Source organism: Recurvomyces mirabilis, assembly GCF_035927965.1.
Source record: "Recurvomyces mirabilis strain CCFEE 5264 chromosome Unknown scaffold_10, whole genome shotgun sequence".
Lineage (NCBI taxonomy): Eukaryota > Fungi > Ascomycota > Dothideomycetes > Mycosphaerellales > Teratosphaeriaceae > Recurvomyces > Recurvomyces mirabilis.
In genome coordinates this window covers 220,884-244,653 of record NW_027041944.1, presented here as the reverse complement: position 1 = coordinate 244,653, position 23,770 = coordinate 220,884, and the positions used below count along the sequence as shown (strand labels likewise).

General features: G+C 53.5%; 7 protein-coding genes across 7 annotated transcripts; 5 read left to right on the top strand and 2 right to left on the bottom strand.

Moving 5' to 3' along the window:
• Positions 1 to 374: 374 nt before the first annotated feature.
• LTS14_004467 (uncharacterized protein) lies at positions 375 to 1,878 on the top strand (the record flags this gene model as incomplete). The annotated part of the gene is made up of 7 exons (XM_064837169.1): positions 375 to 618; positions 673 to 718; positions 774 to 813; positions 866 to 910; positions 961 to 991; positions 1,048 to 1,684; positions 1,734 to 1,878. The coding sequence occupies 7 exons, from the start codon at positions 375 to 377 to the stop codon at positions 1,876 to 1,878; spliced, it is 1,188 nt and encodes a 395-aa protein (XP_064695128.1).
• Positions 1,879 to 2,393: 515 nt separating this feature from the next.
• Positions 2,394 to 3,257, top strand: LTS14_004466 (uncharacterized protein; the record flags this gene model as incomplete). Its single annotated transcript, XM_064837168.1, has 1 exon — positions 2,394 to 3,257. The coding sequence occupies one exon, from the start codon at positions 2,394 to 2,396 to the stop codon at positions 3,255 to 3,257; it is 864 nt and encodes a 287-aa protein (XP_064695127.1).
• Positions 3,258 to 3,377: 120 nt separating this feature from the next.
• On the bottom strand, positions 3,378 to 4,602 carry LTS14_004465 (uncharacterized protein; the record flags this gene model as incomplete). Its single annotated transcript, XM_064837167.1, has 2 exons — positions 3,378 to 4,173; positions 4,226 to 4,602. The coding sequence occupies 2 exons, from the start codon at positions 4,600 to 4,602 to the stop codon at positions 3,378 to 3,380; spliced, it is 1,173 nt and encodes a 390-aa protein (XP_064695126.1).
• A 678-nt stretch (positions 4,603 to 5,280) lies between these two features.
• LTS14_004464 (uncharacterized protein) lies at positions 5,281 to 6,654 on the top strand (the record flags this gene model as incomplete). Its single annotated transcript, XM_064837166.1, has 1 exon — positions 5,281 to 6,654. The coding sequence occupies one exon, from the start codon at positions 5,281 to 5,283 to the stop codon at positions 6,652 to 6,654; it is 1,374 nt and encodes a 457-aa protein (XP_064695125.1).
• Positions 6,655 to 6,939: 285 nt separating this feature from the next.
• On the bottom strand, positions 6,940 to 14,244 carry MYO1_1 (class II myosin; the record flags this gene model as incomplete). Its single annotated transcript, XM_064837165.1, has 2 exons — positions 6,940 to 7,419; positions 7,477 to 14,244. 2 exons carry the CDS (start codon positions 14,242 to 14,244, stop codon positions 6,940 to 6,942), a joined length of 7,248 nt encoding a protein of 2,415 aa, XP_064695124.1.
• Positions 14,245 to 14,813: 569 nt separating this feature from the next.
• On the top strand, positions 14,814 to 18,601 carry LTS14_004462 (uncharacterized protein; the record flags this gene model as incomplete). Its single annotated transcript, XM_064837164.1, has 3 exons — positions 14,814 to 17,990; positions 18,038 to 18,272; positions 18,393 to 18,601. 3 exons carry the CDS (start codon positions 14,814 to 14,816, stop codon positions 18,599 to 18,601), a joined length of 3,621 nt encoding a protein of 1,206 aa, XP_064695123.1.
• Positions 18,602 to 19,634: 1,033 nt separating this feature from the next.
• On the top strand, positions 19,635 to 23,549 carry LTS14_004461 (uncharacterized protein; the record flags this gene model as incomplete). Its single annotated transcript, XM_064837163.1, has 2 exons — positions 19,635 to 22,004; positions 22,038 to 23,549. The coding sequence occupies 2 exons, from the start codon at positions 19,635 to 19,637 to the stop codon at positions 23,547 to 23,549; spliced, it is 3,882 nt and encodes a 1,293-aa protein (XP_064695122.1).
• Between the last annotated feature and the right edge of the window lie 221 nt (positions 23,550 to 23,770).

Here is a 23,770-nt window from a genome sequence, read left to right as displayed (position 1 = left end):
GTCCGCGATAGACAAGATGTACAGACAAGACCAAACCACGAGCTTGAAAGCCCACAACCAGAGGCTTTTTATAAACAACAAGCCAGACCGGTCTGACATCCAAGGAAAGCACAACGGCGGAGATCTGCAAGTGTCAACTCTCCGCAGTCCACCCAACGGCGCCACGTTCCACGTCTCACACCAACAATGGCTCCGCTAGTGCCGTAGGATCTTGAGGAGGTGCCGATTCATTGGCAGTGCTCACTTCCCACCTCGACCTACTCCTCGATCTTGACAGCCTCTTCCTGCTGCAACCGACCTTGTGTATCGTGCCTTCGCGATCTGGAAGCAGTTTCATCTCTTTTGTCACATCTATATTGCCACCAGCGCTTAATATGTACACTTCATATGTGCTTGCCTCTGCGGCAGCGCTGTTGGGTCATGCTACTGCACAGTCTTCGACATCCACTAGCTCATCGACAGCTACGGCTGTGACTTCTGGAGAAATTACGATACACACGGTCACGGTCGGGAAGATCGAGAATGAGTTCGATCCACCATCCATCAACGCGGTACCAGGCGATATCGTGTCCTTCGAATTCTTCCCAGGCAACCATTCTGTTGCGCGGGCTGAGTATGGTATGATCATACCTCAGCTATCGACATTCACCCAGCGATACTGACCCTCAGCAGGCTTCCCATGCGTACCATACGAAGACATCACTGGAAAGTCTGGCTTGTAAGCGCTGGTTGTCACGAAGGAAAGCCGGACTGGTCGCTGATATCAAGACTAGCCACTCTGGTTTCGAGCCCGTCAATGCCAGCTTCTCATCCGTATGTCATGTCGTCATATCCTCGGAGGTCTGCATGACTGACCATACTTCAGAATATAATATTCAATCTCACTATCAACGACACGGCACCGGTTTGGGTAGGTGGCAACGCTTTTTGTTGATACGACAACTTTCTGATCTTTGACAGTACTACTGTGGCGCTCCAGGCTCTTGTATAGGTGAGCTTAGGCTCTGGTAACATGGTCGGCATGATTATATTGCTAACATTGGCCAGGATGGGGCATGCTCGGCGTCATCAACCCTGGCACCTCCCAACTCCTCAATAATCAGATCGAATTGGCCAAGGAGGCAAACTTCATGATAGAACCTGGTGAGGCGTTGCCCACTAGCGCTTTCCAGTCTTTGTCATCTCTTGCGGCGACTGCCACTCAAGTCACATTGACGGTGACAGCCACCAATTCTTGGGAGCCGACGGCATCCGCAACCTCGGCGACCACCTCACCGGCAGCTGCTGCCACAACGAGTCCTGCAGCCGCGAAATCATCCAGCGCACTATCTCCCGGTGCTATTGCAGGCATAGTAATCGGCGCTGCAGCTGTGGCGCTCATCGCCGGTGGTCTCTTCTTCATGCTGGGGCGCAATAAGAGCATGAAGGAGGAGCTTGGCCGTCTACGCCGGGATGGTACGGAGGCACCTCCTGGGACTAACCGACACCAGTCATATATGACCGAAGCATCCAACGGTCATGGTGTTCCTTACATGACCGATCCTGCACAAGGCCAGTACGGCAACCAACTTCCGCCGTATCAATACACGCCTTGGCATGAGCACAAGCCTGCAGGTAGCTTGGGTATGCAGGAACAATGGCAGCAGGATCCACGACTCAGCTCCGTGGCGACAGATCGGGACAGGTATGTCAACATCAACTTTGGGGTATGTCTCTCAACTAATATGATGCAGGTACTCGCGGGCGTCCGAGCCGTTCACAGCACCTCGATCCCCAGCGCTGTCGCAGCAACACGCAGTACCAGCCATACCAGCACAAGAAATGTTCGTGCCAGACGAGTCAGAGTTGCTAGATCGTCACCAGACTCCTAGACTGTGAGCTCAGAAGGGCGATTCGTCTCTGAACTGTAACGAATTTCATCATCTATATGGCGTTAAGGAGCTGGCGGCGAGTGTACGTTAACTCATACCAAGAGCGGCAGGGCTGTAAGCTCAAGCGCGATGATGTTTGAAGAGATTTTGGCAGTGATACATGTTTTAAGCGTACAAGTCTCAAACTCATGCTCTTCTGTTGATGATCGTAGACGCCATCACTTGCAAATGCCAAGCAACGCCACTGCCAACATCCTTCATACTTACTCATACAAGCACCGAGGCACGATTACTGATGGGATGGCAGCCCTGCGAACGATCAAGGAAGGACACTAGGGCTGAATACTGGTGTAGTGACCGACTGACCAATCACAGGACTCAGATGTGCGATCTACGGGCGTAGAATGGCCAAGTGTCGATGCATGAGAGTAACAAGGCAGAAAGTCTCATATATATCACAATGTTCTCCCATGGGACGACTCAATCGTCAAAACTACGAGGGATTACACCGTGCGCCCTAGGATGACAACCAAGTTCCAACCACTGGACGGCTTCGTCCACCTTACCGACACAACATCAATATCTCGACCACAACCGAACAGCAAAGACACGAAATCAATAACAGAACATGCATGTCGAACGATCATCATCTGCGCCTGGTTCCGCGCTCAGTCAAAACACATCGCCAAGTACACAACCCACTACTGCCAAAGGTACCCAGACGCGCAGATACTCCTTCTCGAATGCGTATACCAGGATATGCTGACCACGCCTTACGCCACACAACAATCACGATTGCAACCTGCTATTGAGATTCTGCAAGCTGCGCAGAGAGCTGGCCATGCCATATTTCTCCACAGCTTTTCGAATGGTGGAAGTCATACAGCCGTCCAACTCGCGGCAGCTTGGAAACAAAAGAAAGCATCTCCACTTCCAATCTTAGCGATGGCATTGGATAGTTCACCTGGGTCGCCGTCACTTACACTAGCAGCAGCAGCCATCATCTTTTCCTTCCCAAAGAGTGCAAGATGGTGGGTCACTGTCATTGTCTGGACCATCGTCGTTCCCATCATAAGCTTCCCAGCCTTACTAGGAAGTGACAATGTCGTGCACAAGCTTCGCAAGGAACTCGTTGATCCGGACCTGTTTTCGGTCGACGCGCCAAGGGTGTACTTGTATTCCAAGGTGGACGAGATGGTCCCGCATGCAAGCGTTGAGGAGCATGTGGCGCTTGCTAGGCGGGCGGGATATGGCGTAAAAACCGTTTTGTTCGAGAAGTCAGCACATGTGGCGCACGTTAATGAGGATAGGGACAAGTATTGGGCAGCTGTCGAGTCAGTCATGTCAGGGAGTCGACAGCGGAATGGGCGTGTGGGGAGGAGCTGATGGTTTCAGCATGAGCCATAGCCATTGAGATAGATGAACACCCGGTGCGGATCTGCACCACTTGCAGTGTATAGTACCATGTCTGTTTACATTACACATTCCACTCTGCAGGATCCAATCCTACTCCGCCCACACCACACTGCTCAACCCATCCTCGTTCTCCGGGTAACCAGCACTGCCAAGACGCAGGTATGCCACAGGGTTACTGCTAAGCCCACCAGTTGCGTTGATTGCCAGAATAGCCACATTTGCCGTCGTCTGATCACCAACCGCGAGCAGAGTACCTGCCTTGTTGATAGAGAAAGTCCTCGGGTAGGTACCCCACGAGTCGTGCAAGTCGACGAAGTTCAGCATACCAGAAGTCTGATCAATAGTCCAAGTAGCCACGGAATCATTACCTGAGAATGTTTTGTCAACACGAGTCGTGCTGTAGAGATGTGTGCCGGATACGTGAACTTCGGCTACTTTGCTTCCAGAAGGTGCGGTCTTGTTGTTTGGGAAGGGGTTGATATACTCCAGTGGCTGGAAGATGGGACATCCTGAGCCTGGGAACGTGACACGCGTGACACTGATAGAGTTTGCGAGCTCGTTGGCCACATACATCACCACCCTTGACCCATTGGAAACGGTATCGAAGGTTGCGTGGCGGGGTCCAGTGCCGCCTGGGACCATGTAGCTTGGGCAGGCAGTCAGATTGCCATTGGACTGGTTGATGCTCCAAACGCGGATCTGGTCGGCGCCGAGATCTGGTGACATGAGGAACTGGCCGTTTGGGCTTACAACGACGTGGTGAGGGTGTGGTGCATCCTGGCGACCATAATTGGGTCCGTGGCCATTCATGGTGAAGGTGAAGACTTGTTGTGGTTGAGAAGAAGACGTGATTGGGAGCCTGAAGGTGGAGACTTTAGAGGATTGGCTGTGGATGCAGTCAGCATTCGGCAGGTCGAGGTCTGATCGAAGCAACATACTAGTGAGCAATAGCCACATAGCCATCACCAGTCGCACCACCGTACAGCACGTTGGCCACACCACCGATAGGTGCATTAGTCTTGCCAGTCACGGTAAGAGCATCGTTGCCGTTGGCCGAGAAGGAGGATATCGACCCGGTTCCACTCATAGTCTCATCACTGCAGTAGACATTCTTGGCCGTAGCATCATAAGTGAGCCAGCTAGGCAGACCACCGCATGCTGTAATGACCGAGGACACAGCCAGCGAGTAGTGGGAGCTCGAATTCGTGAGGTTCAAGGTGTAGACTTGGCCGCTGTAGTGAGAGGCAAAAAGATATTCGCACGACGCAGCTCCGGCCAGCGAGAGCGCGACGGTAGATGAGAGAAGCGAAGGCATGGCTGGTGGACGTTATGTTGTGATATGGTCTGGACAAGGGAAAAAGGCAGGAGTGAAGGATGTGGTCGTCTGCCATATAGAATTGACACTGCTGTATTAGCCGGCAATGTAGCAATAGCGTGTTTGAGATGGTCACAAGGCAGGCTCGCTTTACCGCAGATTAATTGCACGTCTAGGCTATGCAACATATTCGTGTCTGCTGCATTATGCATAGCCGTCTTGTATTTCGTCTTCCGGGTAGGCTCGAGCCGCAGATGCTGCCTAAACCATCTTGGACATTACCTGTGTCGACGGTAGACCGTGAAAGGGGGAACACGCTGCATTTTGACAGTTCATGGTTGTGTAGATCCTGTTAACCTCAAACGTGGCGATTTCTTAAGCCGGACCGTGACGTCGATGAAACGCTCTGCACGACCGGATGGATACCAGGTCTTTGGCAGATCGTATCTTGAGTCTATCTCGGTGGCAATGCCAATCTTGATGGGTTCTCGTGCCTACCCATGCAGGAAACAGAAATCGAGGTGTCGGAGAGAAGTGAATGTGCGTTGCATCCTCTGCTCCGTAAGCCCCATGGTCTCGTGCCTGGCTTGGCAGACTGACGTAGGTCGAAGGTCTAGAACTAGACTCTAGTATCACAGCCAGACGAGCATCAGTACATTCACAACACAAACACCAACCATGGCAGAAATATCGTGCTATATCACCACCTTCAACTGTGGCCGTACTCTGATCAACACCGACTTCTTCGCCACGACCCTCTTCAATGCCTTGAAAACTAATCTTCCACCGGATCTGATAGTGTTATGCCTGCAAGAGGTTGCTCCCATATCGCACAGCTTCCTTGGTGGCTCGTTATTGACACCCTACTTTGATCGTTTCGCTGAAGCAGTATCTTTGGCTTCGTCTCGCAAGTTCGGCAACGAGAATACCGAGACGGAATATGTGCCTCTACTCACGAGAAACGTGGGTATGACTGCAATCATGGCTTTCGGACTGCATCATGTGGCTCATCGAGTGAGGTGGTCTCAAACGGCAGGTGTGGGCGTGGGCGTATATGGCGAGATGGGGAACAAGGGTGCTGTGGGTGTGAGACTGGGACTGGGGATTGATGGAGAGCATGAGGACATTATCATGACTTTTGTTGCGGCACATTTGGCTCCTATGGAAGAGGCCTGGCAGAGACGGAACGAGGATTGGAAGTCTATATGTGAGGGTCTGTCATTCGAAGCGCCACATGCATCTCCCGAACACGCAGAGCAGAAGAGGAGTCTTGGCTCCGGCGAGAATGAGCCATTGTTAGCAGGATCATCAGATGGCACGACCGAGCATGGCAAGAAAGCTGGCACTTTGTTCTCTCCACCATCCCATCTTTTCTTCGCAGGCGACCTCAATTACCGCACGTCGGACACACGGCCGGATGCCTCAGAAACCAAAACATGGCCTCAGCCTGTAGAAAGTGCTGACGATCCTCACCACTACAGCCACATGCTCGGACACGATCAATTAACGCGTGAACTGAAGAAAGGCAAAACTCTTCACAACCTGGCCGAAGCACCCATCAACTTCCCACCAACCTACAAACTCAGCTCCGGCGCACAAAAGAACGCCGTAGCCACAACGACAGAGCAGCATAAACTCGCCGACGGCCGAACAGTCGAGCGGACATCTCTCCAACCCTTGGCTGAGGCACAGGATGCCTGGCTCTGGGCCCAACACCGTACACCATCGTGGTGTGACCGGATCCTATTCCTCGAGACCGCGCAGCCAAAGATACACGCATACACGGCACTACCAATCCAGCCGACTAGTGATCATAGACCTGTTGCATTATCTTGTACTGTGTCCGCCAAGCCTGTGACAGCTACGGTCGAGTCTACGCTCACGATTCGAGACGATTGGCGAGAACGTAGGGCAGCTGCCCGCCGGTACGAACTTGTTGTAGGACTTGCAGCCTACCTCGCATTGACTTGGGAGGGCGAGGCGCTCGTATTGGGTTCTGTGGTTGGCATAGTTGGAGGCTACATCTTGTTACGGGCGTTGATCGCACCCTGAATAAGCACTGCTATTCCACGTGGACACTCGAGATTACGAGACTATACAATATAATATTCCCATCCGACGCCCGAAAGATCTTCGTCGCAATCCTCAACCCTTGTGCATCATGTAAACATCCCTGCGCCATATACCTCCCGATGCAAACCTCTCAAATCTCGCCGTCCTCCCCAACTTGACCTCGCATGACCTTCAACCTAAACAGCAGATCCCATCACAAAAACGCCGTACTCTTAAGCTCAAGAACCCGTATGTTCCGTTGTACTCCATACAGCGCCCCTCCATCTACAAAAAACCTTTGCTCAGACTGCTCTTCCTGGCCGGGACTTCTATCTTCACGTCTCCACCATTCAGCACGCTAGGCAGTCCGATCGAACTGCCTCTTCGACTGCCACCGCCGTTATCGCTCAATGCTGCGAGAGTGCCAGAACGCCGCACGCTCGCATCACGTTCGCGATTCACGGCTCGTAGGCTATCGACTTCACGCTCGAGGCGCAAAGTCTTCTCTCGCTCTTCACGCAGTTCGCGTTCGGCACGTTTTGTCGCTAGTTGAGAAGATGAGTCTGATTGCTGGAGCTCCTCAATATTCGATAAGAGAGAGCCAATCTTGTCACGAGAGCGACCAAGTTCAGAATCGAGGTGCGAAAGGGACTTGTCGCGACGCTCGATCTGCGACTGGAGGTCCTTGACGGTACGGTCCACGGTGCGCACGCTGCGCGCTTCAGATGAGCGGGTGTGTTCGAGAGTTTCGAGTTGAGACTCGAGCTGTGACAGTAATGTTAGCGGACAGAACACAGAAAAGCTGAAGTAAAAGTCACTCACCTCCTGCACACGACCGTGCAAGAAGCGCACATCTTGGCTGCCGCTCGAGTAGCCCTTGGTTTCCAAATCGACACACTTGAGCTGCAGATCCTTGCAAGCCTTCTCCAGACCAGCCTTCTCCTTGTGTAGGCTCACACTCGTCTCGCGAGCAGTCGCAATATCCCTCTGGATCTCCTGCACCAAGCCTTCAGCTCTTCGCATCTTGCCCACAGCAGCAGTCGAAATGTCCTCTTGATGTGCAAGTCTTGACTTGAGCTCAAGAAATTCTCGGTCCATGCTCGCGGCATCACGCTTCGAAGGCGAGGATCCATTGCTCGTCAGGTCATCCAGGCGATCAGCAGCCTCACGAAGTCGTGCTTCCAAGCCCTTCTTCTCCTGGAACAGCAAGTCCCGTTCAGCAGCCACATCATCAACATTCGTCCTCAGACTCCTGACTTGACCAAGCAACTCTATAATCTTGCCTTGAGCCTCATTATGCGCTCCCACTGCATCATCTCTCGAGTCACTGAGACCCTGAAGCACGACCTCCAGTCTCGATTTCTCCTTCGCCCAAGTCGAGCTGTTGAGCACCTCGTCATCCCACTTGTTCCTCAGCTCCTCCAGCTCATCCCGAAGCCGACCATTCTCGCCTCGAGCATGAATCACATTATCCCTCTCAATCTCCAGCTCGTTGGTCAGCGAAGCCAGTTCCGTCTGATACTTCTTCCTGGTCTGCTCGACAGACGATTCTTTATCCTCAATGTCCATGGCACGCTGAGATCTGTAGTCCTCGAGCTCGTTCTGCAAACGCTTCTTGGCTTGCATAGCACTGTCCAGGTCGGTGGAGATATCTTCCAGCTTCTCCTCATACTGCTGGGTCTGGCGCTGCAAATCTTCGACGAGCTGATCCATCTGCTTACGCTCAGACATGATGGTCGCGCACGTCTCTTCCGCCTCTTTGCCTTGCTGCTTGGCGAATTGCTCGGCGCGGGACGCCTTCAGTACGGCGATCTCGGCCTGCTCTAGCCGCTCGAAGTACTCATCTGCTCTGGCCTTGTACAGGTTCATGCTGGCACTGACGTCGATCGCTTTTGAGGCCTCAGTATCGAGTCGGATCTGTAGGTCAGCGAACTCCTGCAACAGCTGGGCGTGGTTGGCAGCTTCCTGCTCACGCTCGTATTGCAGATCGGCCAACTCAGACTTCGCATCCCGTAGCTCCACCTCAGTCGAAGCCTTTACTTGCTTCACATCATCGAACTGTGTCTTGGCATCTGCGAGCTCAGACATCGCAGCATTGTGGCTTGTCAAGATCGACCGTCTAGACTGTTCTTGAGAATTTATCAAGTCGTACAGCTCCTCGTGGCTCTTGGTCTGCACCTCCTTGAGAGAAAGCTGCCCAGTCCTGATACTCTGTTCGAGCGTTGTCACCTTCTTGGCAGAGTCGTCAAGCATATCATGCAATCTGAAGTTCTCCCTTTCCAGCTTTTGCACTCGGCGAATAGATGGACTCTCCTCTTCCCATCCACCCTTACTTGGACTGCGGTCAACCTGAGCTTGCAAATGCCTATTCCGCATCTCAGACATCTGCAGCTGATTCTGCAAGAGCTCTAGCTCAGCAGCAAGGTCCATCCGATTATTGTATGTCGCAGTATCGACGGTTCTGTCGCTCCGCGCAGAGTCATTGCTAGCCTTGCTGATATGTCTCTGGTTGGCCGGCGTGCCACCAAGTGGTGTAGGCGAGAACGTCTTGCGAGGCTCAGCGTTCCACTCACGACGGATGTGGCCAGGAGACGAACGGGCATTAACCTGGCTAGAATTCATCTCCTCCAGCAAGGCGCGTTTCGAGTTCTGGTGCTTGTAGTCGTTTTCCTGCATATCCTCATGGTGCTGGATCCGGAGGTCTTCAACTTGAGCTTCGGCGCGCGAGAAGCGGTCTGTGGCCAGTCGGAGTGCTTGCTCGGAGGCTTCCAGCTTTTGTGCCAAGCTGATGACTCTGGAGAGGTCGGGCTTCGCGCCGTCCATATTCGATGGCAGACGGCCATGCTCGGGATCAAAGACCTTCTGCAGCAGGCGCAGATGATCATGTGCCTCACTGAGCTCACTATTGGCATTGTCAAGCGCACTCTGCACAGTGCGAGTGTTCTGCTGGGCTTGGGTACGGAGCTGGCGTTCAGTCTCAAGTTTCCTATTTGCCTCTGCGAGCTGCAAATTGGTGCTCGAAGACTGCTGCTCAGCGTTCCGAGTCGTCTTGTGCTCTCTGTCGATCTCATGATTGAGGTCCTCCAGATTCAACGTCAGCTTCTCCTTCTGCTTCTCAAGTGAAGTGATGGTCAGCTGCGCATCGTTGACTTGTCGCTGGAGTTTCTTGACTTCTTCGTCGGCTTGAGTCTTGCCCTGTGTGAGCTGACTGATGCGGCCACGCTGCGTGTCGCTCGCCTTGGAGTTCGAGCGAGCGATGTCAAGGTTCTTCTGCTGGACCTTGTTCATCAAAGCACGGTTGTCGTTTTCTGATGCAGTGAGCCGCCCCTTGATGGTCACCAATTCGCGCTCGAGGCGTTGCTTGTCCTGATCATGATGGAGCTTGAAGTTCTCTGAGTCGCCAATCAATCGCTTGAGCTTCTGCACTTCACTTGCCAAAGCAGTCTTCTCTCCGTCCAGCTGGTCGGCACGCTGAGCATGCGAATCGAGTTCCCGTCGCAGAGTAGCGTGTCGGTCGTTTGCCTGCTTAGTGACGTTCCTCTCAGCAGTCGTCTCGCATTCCAGCTTGGCCTCCTGCAGCTCGATGAACTTCTTGCGAAGCGTTTGCAGCTCAGCTTGGTAATCCTTACGATCCTTCTCAGCGGCCTCTCTGGCAGCAGTGGCTCGACGAGTGAGGTCAGATTGAGCGTACATCTCCTTCTCGACCGTGACCTTGGAGTCGTTTAGCGACTCGAATTCTCGTTTGAGATCCCGGTACTCAGCATCTGCAATCTTCTTGACGTCGTCGCGAGACTGTCGCTCTCGGCTGAGATCCGTCTGCGTCTGGAAAAGCTCGCCTTTGACATCGTGCAATTGTGCCTCCAGCATGTCCACTTGGGCATTGGCGGAAGTCTGCTCCTCGAGCGCACGCTTGGCATCTGCAGCTTCACGCTCAAGCTGCGAAGTTTGTGTTTGCATAGCCTCCATTTCGGCCTGAATCTGCCGCAAGCGGTTCTGGACGCCATCGTGCTTCGTAGTAAGACTATGCTTCTCATCCTCAAATCGCTTTCGATCGTCCTGGAACTTGCGCAAATCTGTCCGCATGATGGCCAACTCGCTGTCCTTGCGACGGATCACATCCTCGAAGCTGGCCGAAGTGGTCGACAGATCAGTCATCTGCTGGCGGATGGATCGGTTCTCATCAAGCAAATCTCGAATCTGCTTCTTGGCTCCGTGCAAGTCCTTGGTCGCAGTGGCAAGCTTGATATCAAGCTCTTGATCATTATGCACCAACTTTGCCTCGAGATCCTGCAGCTTGCGATCCTTTAGGCTGAGCTGGCTGGAGAGCATGCGCATCTCCTGTTGCAATGCTTCTTCCTGCTCGCTGGTGAGGGTGCGCGTACGCTCCACATCCTGCAAATGAGTATCTAGCTCAGCGATGCGGTCCAGAAGGTCTTGCTTTTCCCCTTCCAGCTTCTCGATGATCACGCCGGCCTGCTCCAGTTGCGTGCGCCGCTGCTGGACCTCCTCCTCTGCGATCTTCTTGGCGGCTATGAGCTGATCAAGCTGGCCTTCAAGTTCTTCCTGATCCTGTCGAGCAGCCTGCAATTCCTCTTCGAGCGCCGCCTCCTTCTCTTGGAGTCGACGGAAGATCTCCTCCTTGTCCAGAGCTAGAGCGCGTTCACTCTCGAGCGTCTGCTGCACACGCTCTCGCTCAAGATCAGCTCTACGTCGATCGTCTTCAACCTTGGCACGATGTTGTTCTTCTGCTTGCATCTTCAACTGCAGCTCCTTGATCTCCTCCTCCCGCTTCTTGACCTCGTTGCTCTGCCTTGTCGCACCCAACAAAGGTCGCATTCGCACGAAAAGTCGCCACCACGGGTTGGCCTGCATCTGCTGATACACAGCAAAGTTCCGCTGGATGATCCTGGTAGCCTCCGCCTTGTGCTGCTGCTTCCTGAAGATACGTCGCTGCACAAAACCACGGGCTACGCACTGGAAGCGTTCGACAATGTCGCGAATGAGCTTGTCGCGTGCCTCCTCCAACTCAGCCAGAACACCAGCACGGAAGAAGACCTTAGTAAGGCCCACTCGGTACCAGCTGCGATCCAGATTGAGCTTCTCAAGCATGATTTTACAAGCCTCTTGTCCCTCAATCATGCCAGCGCGCGGCAATCTAGGACATAAGACTTCGTAACGAGCGCGGAACTCTGCAAAAGGAAGCCGGTTGGGAAAGCCCGTGCGAGCGATTCGGATACCCTCCAGGACACCATTGCAGCGCAGTTGATCCAGGACAAGTGGCGCAGAAAACTGCTTTGGCTTCTTCTTGTGATTGGGTAAGATACATCGGACGAAGTGTGGATGCGTACTGTGCAGCTGGTTCATGAGAGTCGAAAGCTGTTCCTTGTGCCTTTGGGCTACGGTCCGGAATAGGCCCCTCTTCACTCTGCTCCTGAATGCGCCATCTCCAAAGGCTTCATCCACGTCAGCACAATCGATGAAGAGATTAGCGATGTGTTTATTGGACGATGCCGCCAGAAGTTTGGTAATGTTGTCATTGAGCGGGTCCTTGTTCTTCTCCAGCCATCCTTCAGTATCGTACTCGACTTCAGCAGCGTAGTGAGTGAGCGTGAAGCCCTGCTTGAGCAGACTGCGCTTGTACTTGGGCGTCTTACGGTCCCACAAGCCATGCAATTTCTCGGTGAAGGATTTGTCGGTCGCTTTCGGCATGACTGAGTCCTCGTCTAAGCACGAAAAGATACCAATCGGGTTGGCCACCTCGATCAAATCAATCGTTGGCTGCAGATCTCGACCAAAATCGATGAACTTCCATTCGATCTGTTCCCGAGCATATTCTTCCTGCTCGAGAACGAACATGTGGTGGTTGAAGAATTGTTGGAGCTTCTCATTTGTGAAATTGATGCAGAGCTGCTCAAAGCTATTGTTGTCGAAGATCTCGAATCCAGCGATATCAAGCACGCCGATGAATGATGTGTCGTCTGCGTACGAGCCAGAAGAAGTACGGTCCAGCTGTCGATTGATGCGAGTGACGAGGTCTCCGAAGCCGCGCTCGTAGATACCCTTCGCAAGCGCATCTACAGCCAATCGAGCCTGTTCTGGCGTCTGTGCCTTCTCAACCCATTCATGTCCAGCTTTGACTCGAGGATGCAATAATGCTCTGGTGAAGGCTTCAGCATCAATGCCGAGAAGATGGCAGGCACTTCGAATAGCAACACCCGCGTCTGGCGCTAATGCTGCTTGATCTCCACGCATACTCTCCTTGACCACGCCAATATTGCCCAGATGCAGCACAGCAGCCATGGTTTGCAAAACAGACTTTTGTCCCTTGTCCGAGAAATTCATGATATAGAATGCCTCTAGTAAAGAGTTCCACTCATCAAGATCAGAGACGCCGTTGATCGTTTCATTGCCATGTCGCGTATACTCGAAGCTCTTGACATCCATGCCCTCCAGTAAAAAGTCACTTCGCATAGCTTTGTCCGCACCGCGAAGCAGCTGATAGAAGACATGGTAATTCCGTTCGCCAGAATTGACATGCACAACCCTGCTCTTCTCAAGCAGGTACCAATCAATCACAGCCCCAGCGATCTGTCCAGCTCGAGTGAACTGAATTCTAATGAACTTTCCAAATCTAGAGGAATTGTGGTTTCGTACAGTCTGCGCGTTACCAAATGCTTCAAGGATGGGATTCGCTCGCAAGATCTGTTCGGACAGATTCGAGAGTTGCCTACCACCAGACTTGGCGCGAGGAGTGTCTGATGTTGCAACTGCAGCCAGATATTGTATCACCTTTTTCGTGTTCTCAGTCTTGCCAGCTCCAGATTCACCAGTAACCAGAATCGACTGATTTGTGCCTTCGTCCACAAGATTCCGGAAAGCCTCATCTGCCATCGCAAAAACATGCGGCTTCACATCTTCACGGTTTCGTCCTTTGTACATGTTGATGTAATCGCGGCCATAGATCGGAAGTGGCGCATATGGATTGATGGTCACCAAGAACAGGCCAGAGTATGTGTAGATCAGATCCGCCTGATACCGCTGATACAGATTATGCACCACGCTGGCCTCGTTCAGATGTGTCAACTCTGCCATGTCGTCTGCTTTGTCGAATTTCGCTGGGTTGACCTTGTCCACGCTGTCCGCAGGCACATCCCGCAACGAGCCGTCATCGCATTGTACCCTCAGCAGATCCTCAGGTAACTCTTCGGTCACCCATCCGCGCACGAACGCGATTGTCGGATCTCGCACCCAGACATATCTCTTGCCGGAGAAGTCGTTCTCGCCTTCGATGTGGCGTACTCGATCCTCCGCGCCGTCCAACCCTTCCTGCGTGATGAATTGTGGCGCAAAGGTACCGACTGGTGTGCTTGTCCTTACGGAGTTCGTCCTTTTCATCCCACCCAGCCGCACATCTGATAATGACTGGTTTCGCACATGGCCCAGCTGTGCAGGGGGTGCAAGCGGCGATTGCATTATACTCGACTTTGACCTCGCATGTCCAGGTGGTGGTCCAGGGGATGGCGTCTCGTCTTTGCCCCTTCCAAACTGGTTGTTCCGCCATCGCGGTCCATTCTGTGCTTGTGTACTCATGTTCATCTATGGGGTCGAAGCACGTATGTGTTGACGCGCAGTCGGATCGTGCCTTACAATGCCATCGATTCCCCGTCGAGTCTTGGCTTCGATATCGCTCCAAGTGAGTGTATGTACAGTCCCAAACGCCGTGAGTGAAGTGAGAGCGACGGTCGTTGTTGCCGAGTCGTCCGGTCCTGCTTAGATAGTGAGGGACTGCACTTTCCACTACCGCGTAAACAAAGCTCGGGCGGGGAGCAACCACGAGTCTTGGCATTCGCGAGGTGCCACCGTACCACGTCGGCACGTGCTCAGAAACACTCCCGCTTCTGCCGCAAATCGTCCATCATTTGTCGTGGGGCTTGCAGGAGCCTCCTTTGTCGACATCACTACACAAAAGCTGCAGTACGGCAAAAGATTCAGGGACGCGTCACGAGACCGTCTGTGATTCAGTCGCGGTTGGCCCCTGTCAAGATCCCGGCGACAGCGAGGTGCAGTGAAGCCTTGGGAATCTCACTCAAATCTCCTTGTTGGTAGGAGGTGACATATGCGCATGTGTTTCCTTTCGTGAAAGCGTTAGTATTGCGATCATGGCGCACAGCATGCCTTTCCAGTTCGGTGTGAACGGTACCCAGCCACAACAGCAACAGACCAGCCAGAACACAGCGCATTCGGCGTCCAACGGTCACAACGCGCTTGTTATGCAGCAACAGCAGCAGCCCAATCCACCACAACCCGCAAGCATACCAGGTCTACCCGGCAATCTAGCGTCTCTCCTTCAGGGCGTCTCGCCAGAGCAACTGCTGGGCATCCTACAGGCTTTGCAGTCCGGCCAACTCACTGGTTTGCCTCCAGCAGTGCCAACTGCTCCAGCTCCCGAAGTACAACACCAAACTGCGACACCTGTAGCACCTATGTTGACTCAGCCAAGCGTACTCGCGGAGCAAGATGTAGACATGGACAAGGAAGAAGGCGAACTTGAAGAAGGACTCCTGGAGCCGGACATCTCTCGTCAGGGCGACTCCCTCCATTCAGGACCAGGACCAAGCATGTGGAGTGCCAGCCCGGGCGATCCATACTCGCGAGGGCAGAACGATGGACGCGATCGTCGCCTCCAGAAGACAGATCCGGCGACATCTCGTAGGTCATCATTCGAGGTGACACCAGGCCAACGCGACGCGTCTCTAGCAGGAAACAACGTCTCCGCGACCTTACGTAGGAACACTGGAGCCTCGGCTCGTAATTTCGTGCTGCAGATGCACAATGCTGGCTACACGTTCGACGATCTTGCGCGTGATATCAGGAACAGAAAAGCGTTGGTACGCATGTATAAGACGCTGGGTCTTCCAATATCTACTGAAGGTCGGGCCAATGGCGTGACTGCACCTCCGCCTGCAGTGTCTCAGCTTGATGGCACAGCGAAGGTCTCCTCGGCGGTGATCGCAGAAGAACACAGGCCGTCAGCTACAAAACGACCACCACCTCCACGACCTGCTGCCCCTGCTGATCGTGCAGAGTACCTAGCGAAGCTCGCTGCAGCACGAACGTCCAAGAACAAGCCACCTGGGATACCAGCGACGAGTCAACCTGCACCGACACCTACTCAGCAAACAGTGAAAACCGCTACGCAAGCGCCTACTTCGAGAGGGCCTGCACCAAGTCTGGCTGCTCCAGCGGCTCTACCCATCCAGATCGCTCCGGCTCCTGCAACCCCTTCTACTGCGCTCAGACCGAATGCGCAACCTAGTGGGAGGTCTGTGATCCAGACTGAACTGATCAAGCAGCGACTGGAGGCACTCAAAGCAGAGCAGGCTGCGAAGAAACTCGCAGCTCAGCAAGCTAGTAGCGATGCCGCGATCTCAATTCCGGTGATACAGTCCTCGCTTTCCACGCACGCGACCTCAGCTGCTCCACAATCACCTTCCGTTGGCCTTGGGGCTGGTCTCGCAGATATAACACGTCAGGCTGTCGTGCCCGTAACCACTGCCATACAGTCGACAACAACGTTTTCACCGTCGGTACAGCCTAGCTACTCGCCATTCCCACCCACACCCAGCCGCTCGTATGGCTCCTTACCAGGGCTGTTCATGGCGAGCACCCCTGCCCAACTTTCGAAGACGCAAGCTCCACCAGCATTACCACTGTCTATCTCTGCCGCCAGCGAGTCAATGTCCGACAGCACTCAAGCTGCTCTTCGCAGACCTGCTGCGTCTGCAACAACTTTCAACCAGTCCGGGAAGCGCGCAGCTGCAACAGACTTTGACGAGGACACCCCTACGAGAGGTCAAGACGCCAGCAACAAACGCCACTTATTTGGCCAAAGCCGAAGCAACAGCGACAGCGAACGTGTCGTCATCGAAGTTAGCGATAACGAGGACGACGACGACGGGATGGGAATCGACATTACAGCAGCGCAGCTAGCTATACAAGGCACTGCACGTGGCTCGAGATCTCTGCCAGGTCTACAGCAGAGACTTAGTGCCTTTAGTGCGCCGAGCTCGCCACAAGTCGCTGCTGATATGGACTTGAGGATTGCAGACCTGAAGCGTAAGATCGCTGAGAGAGAAGCGACTAAGGCACAAGCCAAAGCCAGTGGCGCTCGATCGGTTACATCAACGTCAGCGCCTGGACAAGCTACACCGTCCGCCAACATTGGCACTACTCGTGATCAATTACAGGAGAGTCGTATCGTCGCCGCGCAGCAGATCTTGACGTCTGCAGGCCGACCAGCTGATGTTACTGTCGCGGCGCACACTGCTCGGAAGCAAGAAATGTATCAGCTTAGCCAACGATTGCAAGAGCTGCAGGAGCAAGTTGCTCGCCACGATGGAGTCCCAGCCGGTGCTTCACCTGTGCAAACTAGAGCACAGCCTCCGTCTGCTCATCCGACCACGTCTATACAGTCCTCAATACAGCACACGGTGGCAGCTGCTGCGCCGATCACTGCGTCATCTAGCAACCCAGACAATACGGCACCAGGCAATACTGTGCCACCTGTTGCTCAGCCTGCCCAACCTGTACAAGTCGATGGGGCTCACCTTGACACGAAAGCAAGTGATGGTGGCAACCAGATCGGCTCACAAGCGACGACCATAAGCGATGTGGCTCAGTCTGACTTGACCACCGAAACCGCCGTAGCAGATCTTCCAGCGAAAGAAGTTGAGATTCCGCAAACCGCATCGGCTGTCATGAGTGCTCCCGAGTCCCTCGATGAAGATGTCGAGATGGAGGAAGACAGTTCGGACGAAGACGAGAGTGACGGTGATGATGAAGAGGATGAGAGTGTCGACGACACTGCGGTCTCGGAGTCAGAGGCTGTATTCGAACCTGGAACTGTACTCCCAGACCTTGAGAGTCGTACACAGGTGCATCCCGCAAACGAATCCTCGTTGGATGACTCTATTATGGACACTGGAGATGAGAGCGAGCCCGCTTTGCAAAGTCAGGTGTTCCAGCCTGACGAAGGAGAGGCCGACGAGGGTGATGAGGATGAGGAGGAATATGAGCCGACGCCAGATCTGGATATTGTATCAGCCGCCAAGCCTGTGGAAGAAAGCCAGGTAGTGGCTGATGCAGACGAACCTAATGTGCTAGCAAACGAGCAGTCAACCGTGGTGGAACATCATGCAGGGCACGCGGAGGACGTACACTCGGTGGAGCAGCCATCATCGGCTTTTGCACAATCCACTACAGCACCAACATTGTCTGACGACTTGGCACCTGAACTCCAACCAGCCATCGCAGACCAAGTGGCTGTAGATGACCAGGTGCGTGACGACTCTGACTGGTCGGACTTCTACTGATTGGCGTGAAGGACAATGTCGGCGAGCCCAAGACCTACTATCGGCCATACGAGAGCGCCTTGACCCATTTTAAGGACTATCGGTATCATCCCGACTTCTTGCAACAAGTCTCCGATGGCTACAAGTCTTTGACGTACAGCCATCGCATCGACCCTGTACAGCCTGTGTGTCCGGCGAAAGCTGCAGGCAATGCCTGCAGAGATCTGAAGTGTCCTAATCAGCACTTCAGGTCTATGGGACTCACTGGTGCGTCCTCCACTATCTATTCCCTATACCATCTTTCCTTCGCTCCTTGTCCCGTCGAAAGAATGATCCGTATGAAAATTGGAGAATGAAGGAAGCTGACATAGGCCACTAACATCACAGACAATCAACTTCTCAAGCTGCTCGGCACCCACCGTACCCCCACTACTAATATTGAAGACAAACAGCGGTGGAACAAAGGGCTTGGCGACCTTGTGGCATATCTCAGAACCACGCCAGCGAGCAAAGACGCCAATGCCATAGCCACCAACATTGCCCAGTACAGACGTGATTTTGTCGGCGATGAGTCGCGCGTCCTTTTCCTCGGCTGAATTCGCGATGCTTGATCCCTCCTTCCATACATCATTTTCTTGACCTTCCGCGCTGCATCTTGCGTGCATTTGCAGCCGAGCAGACCCTTCCGCTTCACTCATCGTCTCGATGCGCTCATCATTCTGGGCTCGACGAGATGCTGGGTGTAAGCAGATCAGGAGACCGTGCTGGGATATCAAGCTCGGGTCTACTTTGGTCATGATATTTGGAGGCCGTGAAGCATACGATACGCGCTGTCATGCGCATCACGACACCTTCAGCATGCTACATCGGCATGGCATATCCTGTCCTTTCAGCGGTGTTTCACTATCAATGGTACTCTGGCGGAGGAAGGAGCGTGGCCTGCCGCGGAGACAGTAGGAAGCAGCTGCTCCTGGGCTCTACAAATGTAGTATGTAAGATTACGTGAACATCATCTTCAATCAAGACCGCTACCTTGCTCATTCTCACAATCCATAGCCGCTCTTTGCCTTGCTCAGAGTGATCATGGCAGATGACCGTTAGGCCGTCAGTCCCATGGTCACGAGAGCTCCCGACATCTTCAAATTTCCATTCTTTCTCTTTCGAAACCCACTTCCGCGCTCAAACGCATGACAACACACTTGCTCTTTGACACTTCGGTTCACTTTACTATCCCATCGTCCAGATTCGTTCAACCTCTTCGCTTCACACTTGCTATCCTTCCATCGACCCCGCATCACATGAGACTGCCACACCACGTCCGTGCGAGCCTCGAGCATTGACTTCGCCCTCGACATCACTCGTCTTTCTTTGAAACTTCTTCACTACAATCCCTCCTACATCCACACCAACTTTCCAGATACTTCGACTCCTGCAGCCTCAGCGACCCTGCACTCGACACAGCTTCGACCCTTCCCCGCCATCTACCTCTGGTCACTGCACCTTCCATTCCTGGCCTCGTGGATGGAGTATGTGACTCACGAAGATTTACAAGAGTCATTTCGGCGGTGATCGGGATGAAACTTGACTCCCTGCAGACTCGACCTGTCTGAGAGGAGGGCTCCCGCAAGCATGGCTCCCAAAGCTGCCTTTGACGAGTTCGCGGCTTTCCGTGGGCGAGAGCTCAGTTCAAGATCGAATAGGAAGACGACATCTTATTACGCCATGGGAGCCGAGGATTCAACGATCACGCCTGAGGAGCCAATGACAGCCGCTCTAAGGCGAAGTGGGTCTGAACGAAAACGGAAAGTCAACGGGAATGCGAAGGAAGATTCGGTGGCAAAGCGGTTGAAAACCACGGCCTCTGATGGGCGAAAGGCGGCCATTGATGCGAGCGGTGAGACGAAGGTGAAGGCGAGAGTGAGTGCGACTACGAAACAAACTACGAAAATGAAAGCTCCGGAAGCAGCCAAGTCGGTCACCACGAAGATGTCACGCCGGGATACTGTGAAGAAGGCAGTAGCTCCCTTGCCTGAGGCTTCTTCACCAGCAGATGCTGCATCAGCTATTCTGCAGACAGCCAAAGCCGAAAGACGGCAGGATTTTGCACCCGATCTCGCCGCTGGTGAAGGTACGTCTGTATCAAGTGAAGCTAGCAGTGCGACATTGGTAGCTGAGCCTCGGAGGCCTACACCTGATAAGGAGGGAAATGCAGAAGTTGCCGCGAGTGTTGTGGATGACAACGAGACTGAGCCTGTTCAGGAAAGTGGATCTCATGGCAATCATGAAGAGACTAATGAGGCTATGCCAGCCCTTGGTGCGAATGGAGATGTGAATGTCACTGATGCGCCAGTTACTCGAGGCTCGACTATGGCAATGAATGATGACACGACGCAGGATTTACAAGCACATGTCACGACAACACACGAGGCAGATAGTGGAGAGGCAGAGTCCGGTATCGCTGAAGGCCGCGATCAGGCTGTTCAACGACCCGACACAACCGCTGACCTCACCCATGCAATGGTCGCCAGTTCCGACGATCACTCGACTATGTCAGGAAATTTACATGCTGGAGCTCGATATTCTTCGTCACCGCAAGCCAACGAGGAGCTTTTGACCGAGCACGCCACCACTACGGCACAAGAGTCTCCCTCTAGTATCGTGGTCCTGAAACTGAGCGAGGATGCGCTTCCCACGCTACAGAAAAACATCCATCATGCTATCCCACACTCTACGACATTGCAGGCAAATATCGCCACCGAACTCTCCGAGATTGGACGACCGAAAGAAAAGACTCAAGCTCCATCTCGATTTGGCGTCACTGCCGAGACCTCGGAAGTGCTAGAGTCTCCTTCCATTGAAAAAGTTGTGACTACCACGGATTTGATCGGCGATGGAGTCCCGGAGGTCTCTGGTCGTCCTTTGAAACGTGCAAGGAGAGCATCAGCATCAAATGGAACACCTGCAAGGCCTGCAAGGCTTGTCAAACCCTCCACACGTACAAAGGCTACCGCGGTCGTAGCTGCGAATGCGAACACGTCTGAGACAGTCAACCCACCAGACAAAACGCCGGGACGCACCACGACCGTGCCTTCAAAGCGCCGCAAGACGAAGCCGACCGCCGCGGAGGTCGATTTCGCTGTATCTTCTGAAGCAGATAATGGCTCGTCCTTTGATGCGAGCGAAGGCTCGGATCATGTTGAGGCCACTAACGCCGACCTTACACCGCCAAAGAAGACTGTAAGAAGCAGGGCTTCTACAGCGCCGAAACCTCGTCGCCCGAGACCACAGACGCTGTCGAGCACGACTCGTAGACCTGTAAAGTCGAAGCAGACTATCACCACTGCCCTCCTGACACCTCCAAGCTCTCAGCTCGGCGACGCGACCTTGCTGGAGTCTGTGGATCCAGAAAAATTGGCCTATTCCCGAGCTTTGACACACCGCGAGCCTATCGGGAGTAAACCACAACCAGCTGGTCAGCCTGAAGTCTGGGCGCACAGTCGTCAAGCACTCTGCGAAACCGTACCATACTTCAAGAAGCCACAAGGCGGCTGTCATCAAAACGACGGGCACGTGTATGCGTTCCTGTTCGATGGCGTAGGTCACTGCCGTGAGTACATGGACTCGGAAGTCATCATCTCCCGCGCTGGAGGTGGTATGGAGCAGGATAGTACAGGAGGTATGGTTCAAGGGAAGAACCAATCTATGAAAGAGGCACAAGTTGTGGCGATGCTTAACGACACAGAGCTACAGAACCCGTTGATCGTCATCTGCGGGAACAAGAACTCAGGTTCTATATGTGCGATGCCGCACAAGTACTGCGTTCTAGGATGGTTTAAGTCGACTATGGTCTGGCCTGAGAAGACTACTGGCAAAGGGAGCAAGGCGTGGATCACTATAAAGTACCGTATGGAGTGGATGACAGGTCAGGGTCAGCCTTGGCACGCTCCTAAAGACAACAATTTGCCGGAACGCGGCAGTACAGCGCCAGCCTTGCGCAATGTATGTCAACACTGCCAGCAAACGTTCCCACAGATTTATCTGGAAGGATGGCTTTGTCTCAACGCTGCTTGTGAGAAGTTCTGGACACTGCCAAATGGAGAGGACGCACCCGCCGGCAAATTGGAGTATAATCCTGCTTTCTTGCACGAGAGGACATCCTGGCCTTGTGAGGAGGTACCGTATTCTATTCGCCCACCTTTGCCTGATCTCGGAAAGGCATTGGGCGACGATCGACTTTATATAACAACCAGAGGTGTAGTCTGTCCCGAGTGCGGAAGGTGTAATCAGCGATATCTTTGGAAGGGCTGGCGCTGTGACAAGCCAGCATGTTTATGGCAAGGCCTACTGTCAAAGCATGATCCCATCATGCCAGCATCTTTGCACTCTCCCTGGCAGAGCGTGGGCGATGGACCATCACTCGCGCGCAACAAGCATCTTCCTGGTGTCCATGTCGAAATCAGCTATGCTTTCAGCTACAAAATATATACCTACACCTTCACTGGTATCGACGGCCGATTCGTGCATGCTGTAGCCAACAAGCGGATCACTGCAGAGCTCCATGGTCCAGACGACATGCTGCGTGAGATGCAGATTGCGGATATGGGCCTTGAGCGCCGACGCTTTGGTGAAGGAAAGATGTCTACCATTCCAGAGGACTGCACCGCTCCCGATTTCGAGGCGCCAAAGACTCCTCCGCGTAGTATTGCCGCCAACACCCAACTCCTCACTCCTGTGTCCGAGACACCTATAGTCCTAGAGCCCGGCATGTTAACCACATCAGACGAGTCACAGCAGGCAACCCAGAAAGGTACAATATTGGACGGTGATTTCATGACGGCTTTCTCCATGAATTACGGAATGCCGTACAAGTTTGTGGCAACTGGTGGCAGCCAGCCCTTCGAAAATGCGCCATGGCCCGTTCGTGCTTGCCGATCACGCTTGAACTGGGCGGCCAAGGAGTTTCTGCTAGACGTCCCAAGCGATGCCGACTTCAACGAGGAGCTTATCTTCGCCTACATGGAAGGACAGAAGATCGACTACCATGATGATGGCGAAGAGGGCCTAGGTCCACGGATTGCGACTTTGTCTCTTGGCGGCAAGGCTCAGATGCACCTACGCATGAAAGCCAAGCACTTCAACGGTTGCTCGAAGACCGGAGTGCTGATGACTGATCGCCCGCTGCCAGGCAGTACACAATACAAGAGACGTATTGAGTTGCTTGCAGAGCTGGACAAGCTGAGCGACACAGACAAGGTAGCCTACAAGCGCCGTCTGAAGGAGGTTCCCAGCGAGCTCGGCCTATACGAAAAGCGCAACAAGACCGCACCAGATCTCGTGACTGTCACGCTCAATCACGGCGATATCATCCTGATGGACGGCTATCAAATCCAGAACTTCCTGGAGCATAAAGTCGTGCCAGCAAATTGTCTCCGGTTTGCGCTGACCTGCCGCACAGTGTTGGAGCATCACCTCAAGGAGCACGAAAAGCCTGCGTACGAGGTGAAGCCGGACGATACCTCGTACCGGCCCTTGGTAGCGAGGTAGACGGGCGTGTTGTAAGCAGTTCGGCAGTGAGGCGATAGGAGTAAGATGGACCAAACATTCCTAGGGCGGGATCAGAGGATCTGTATATATTATGGCCATATGAGCACACCCACTGCGATGTAGATATACAACCAATCAGAAGTTCCCCTCTTGCACAATACTGACCCTTAGCGCATGCAATCTCTGAACGATTGCAACACCTCCTCCTTCAGTCGTAAGGT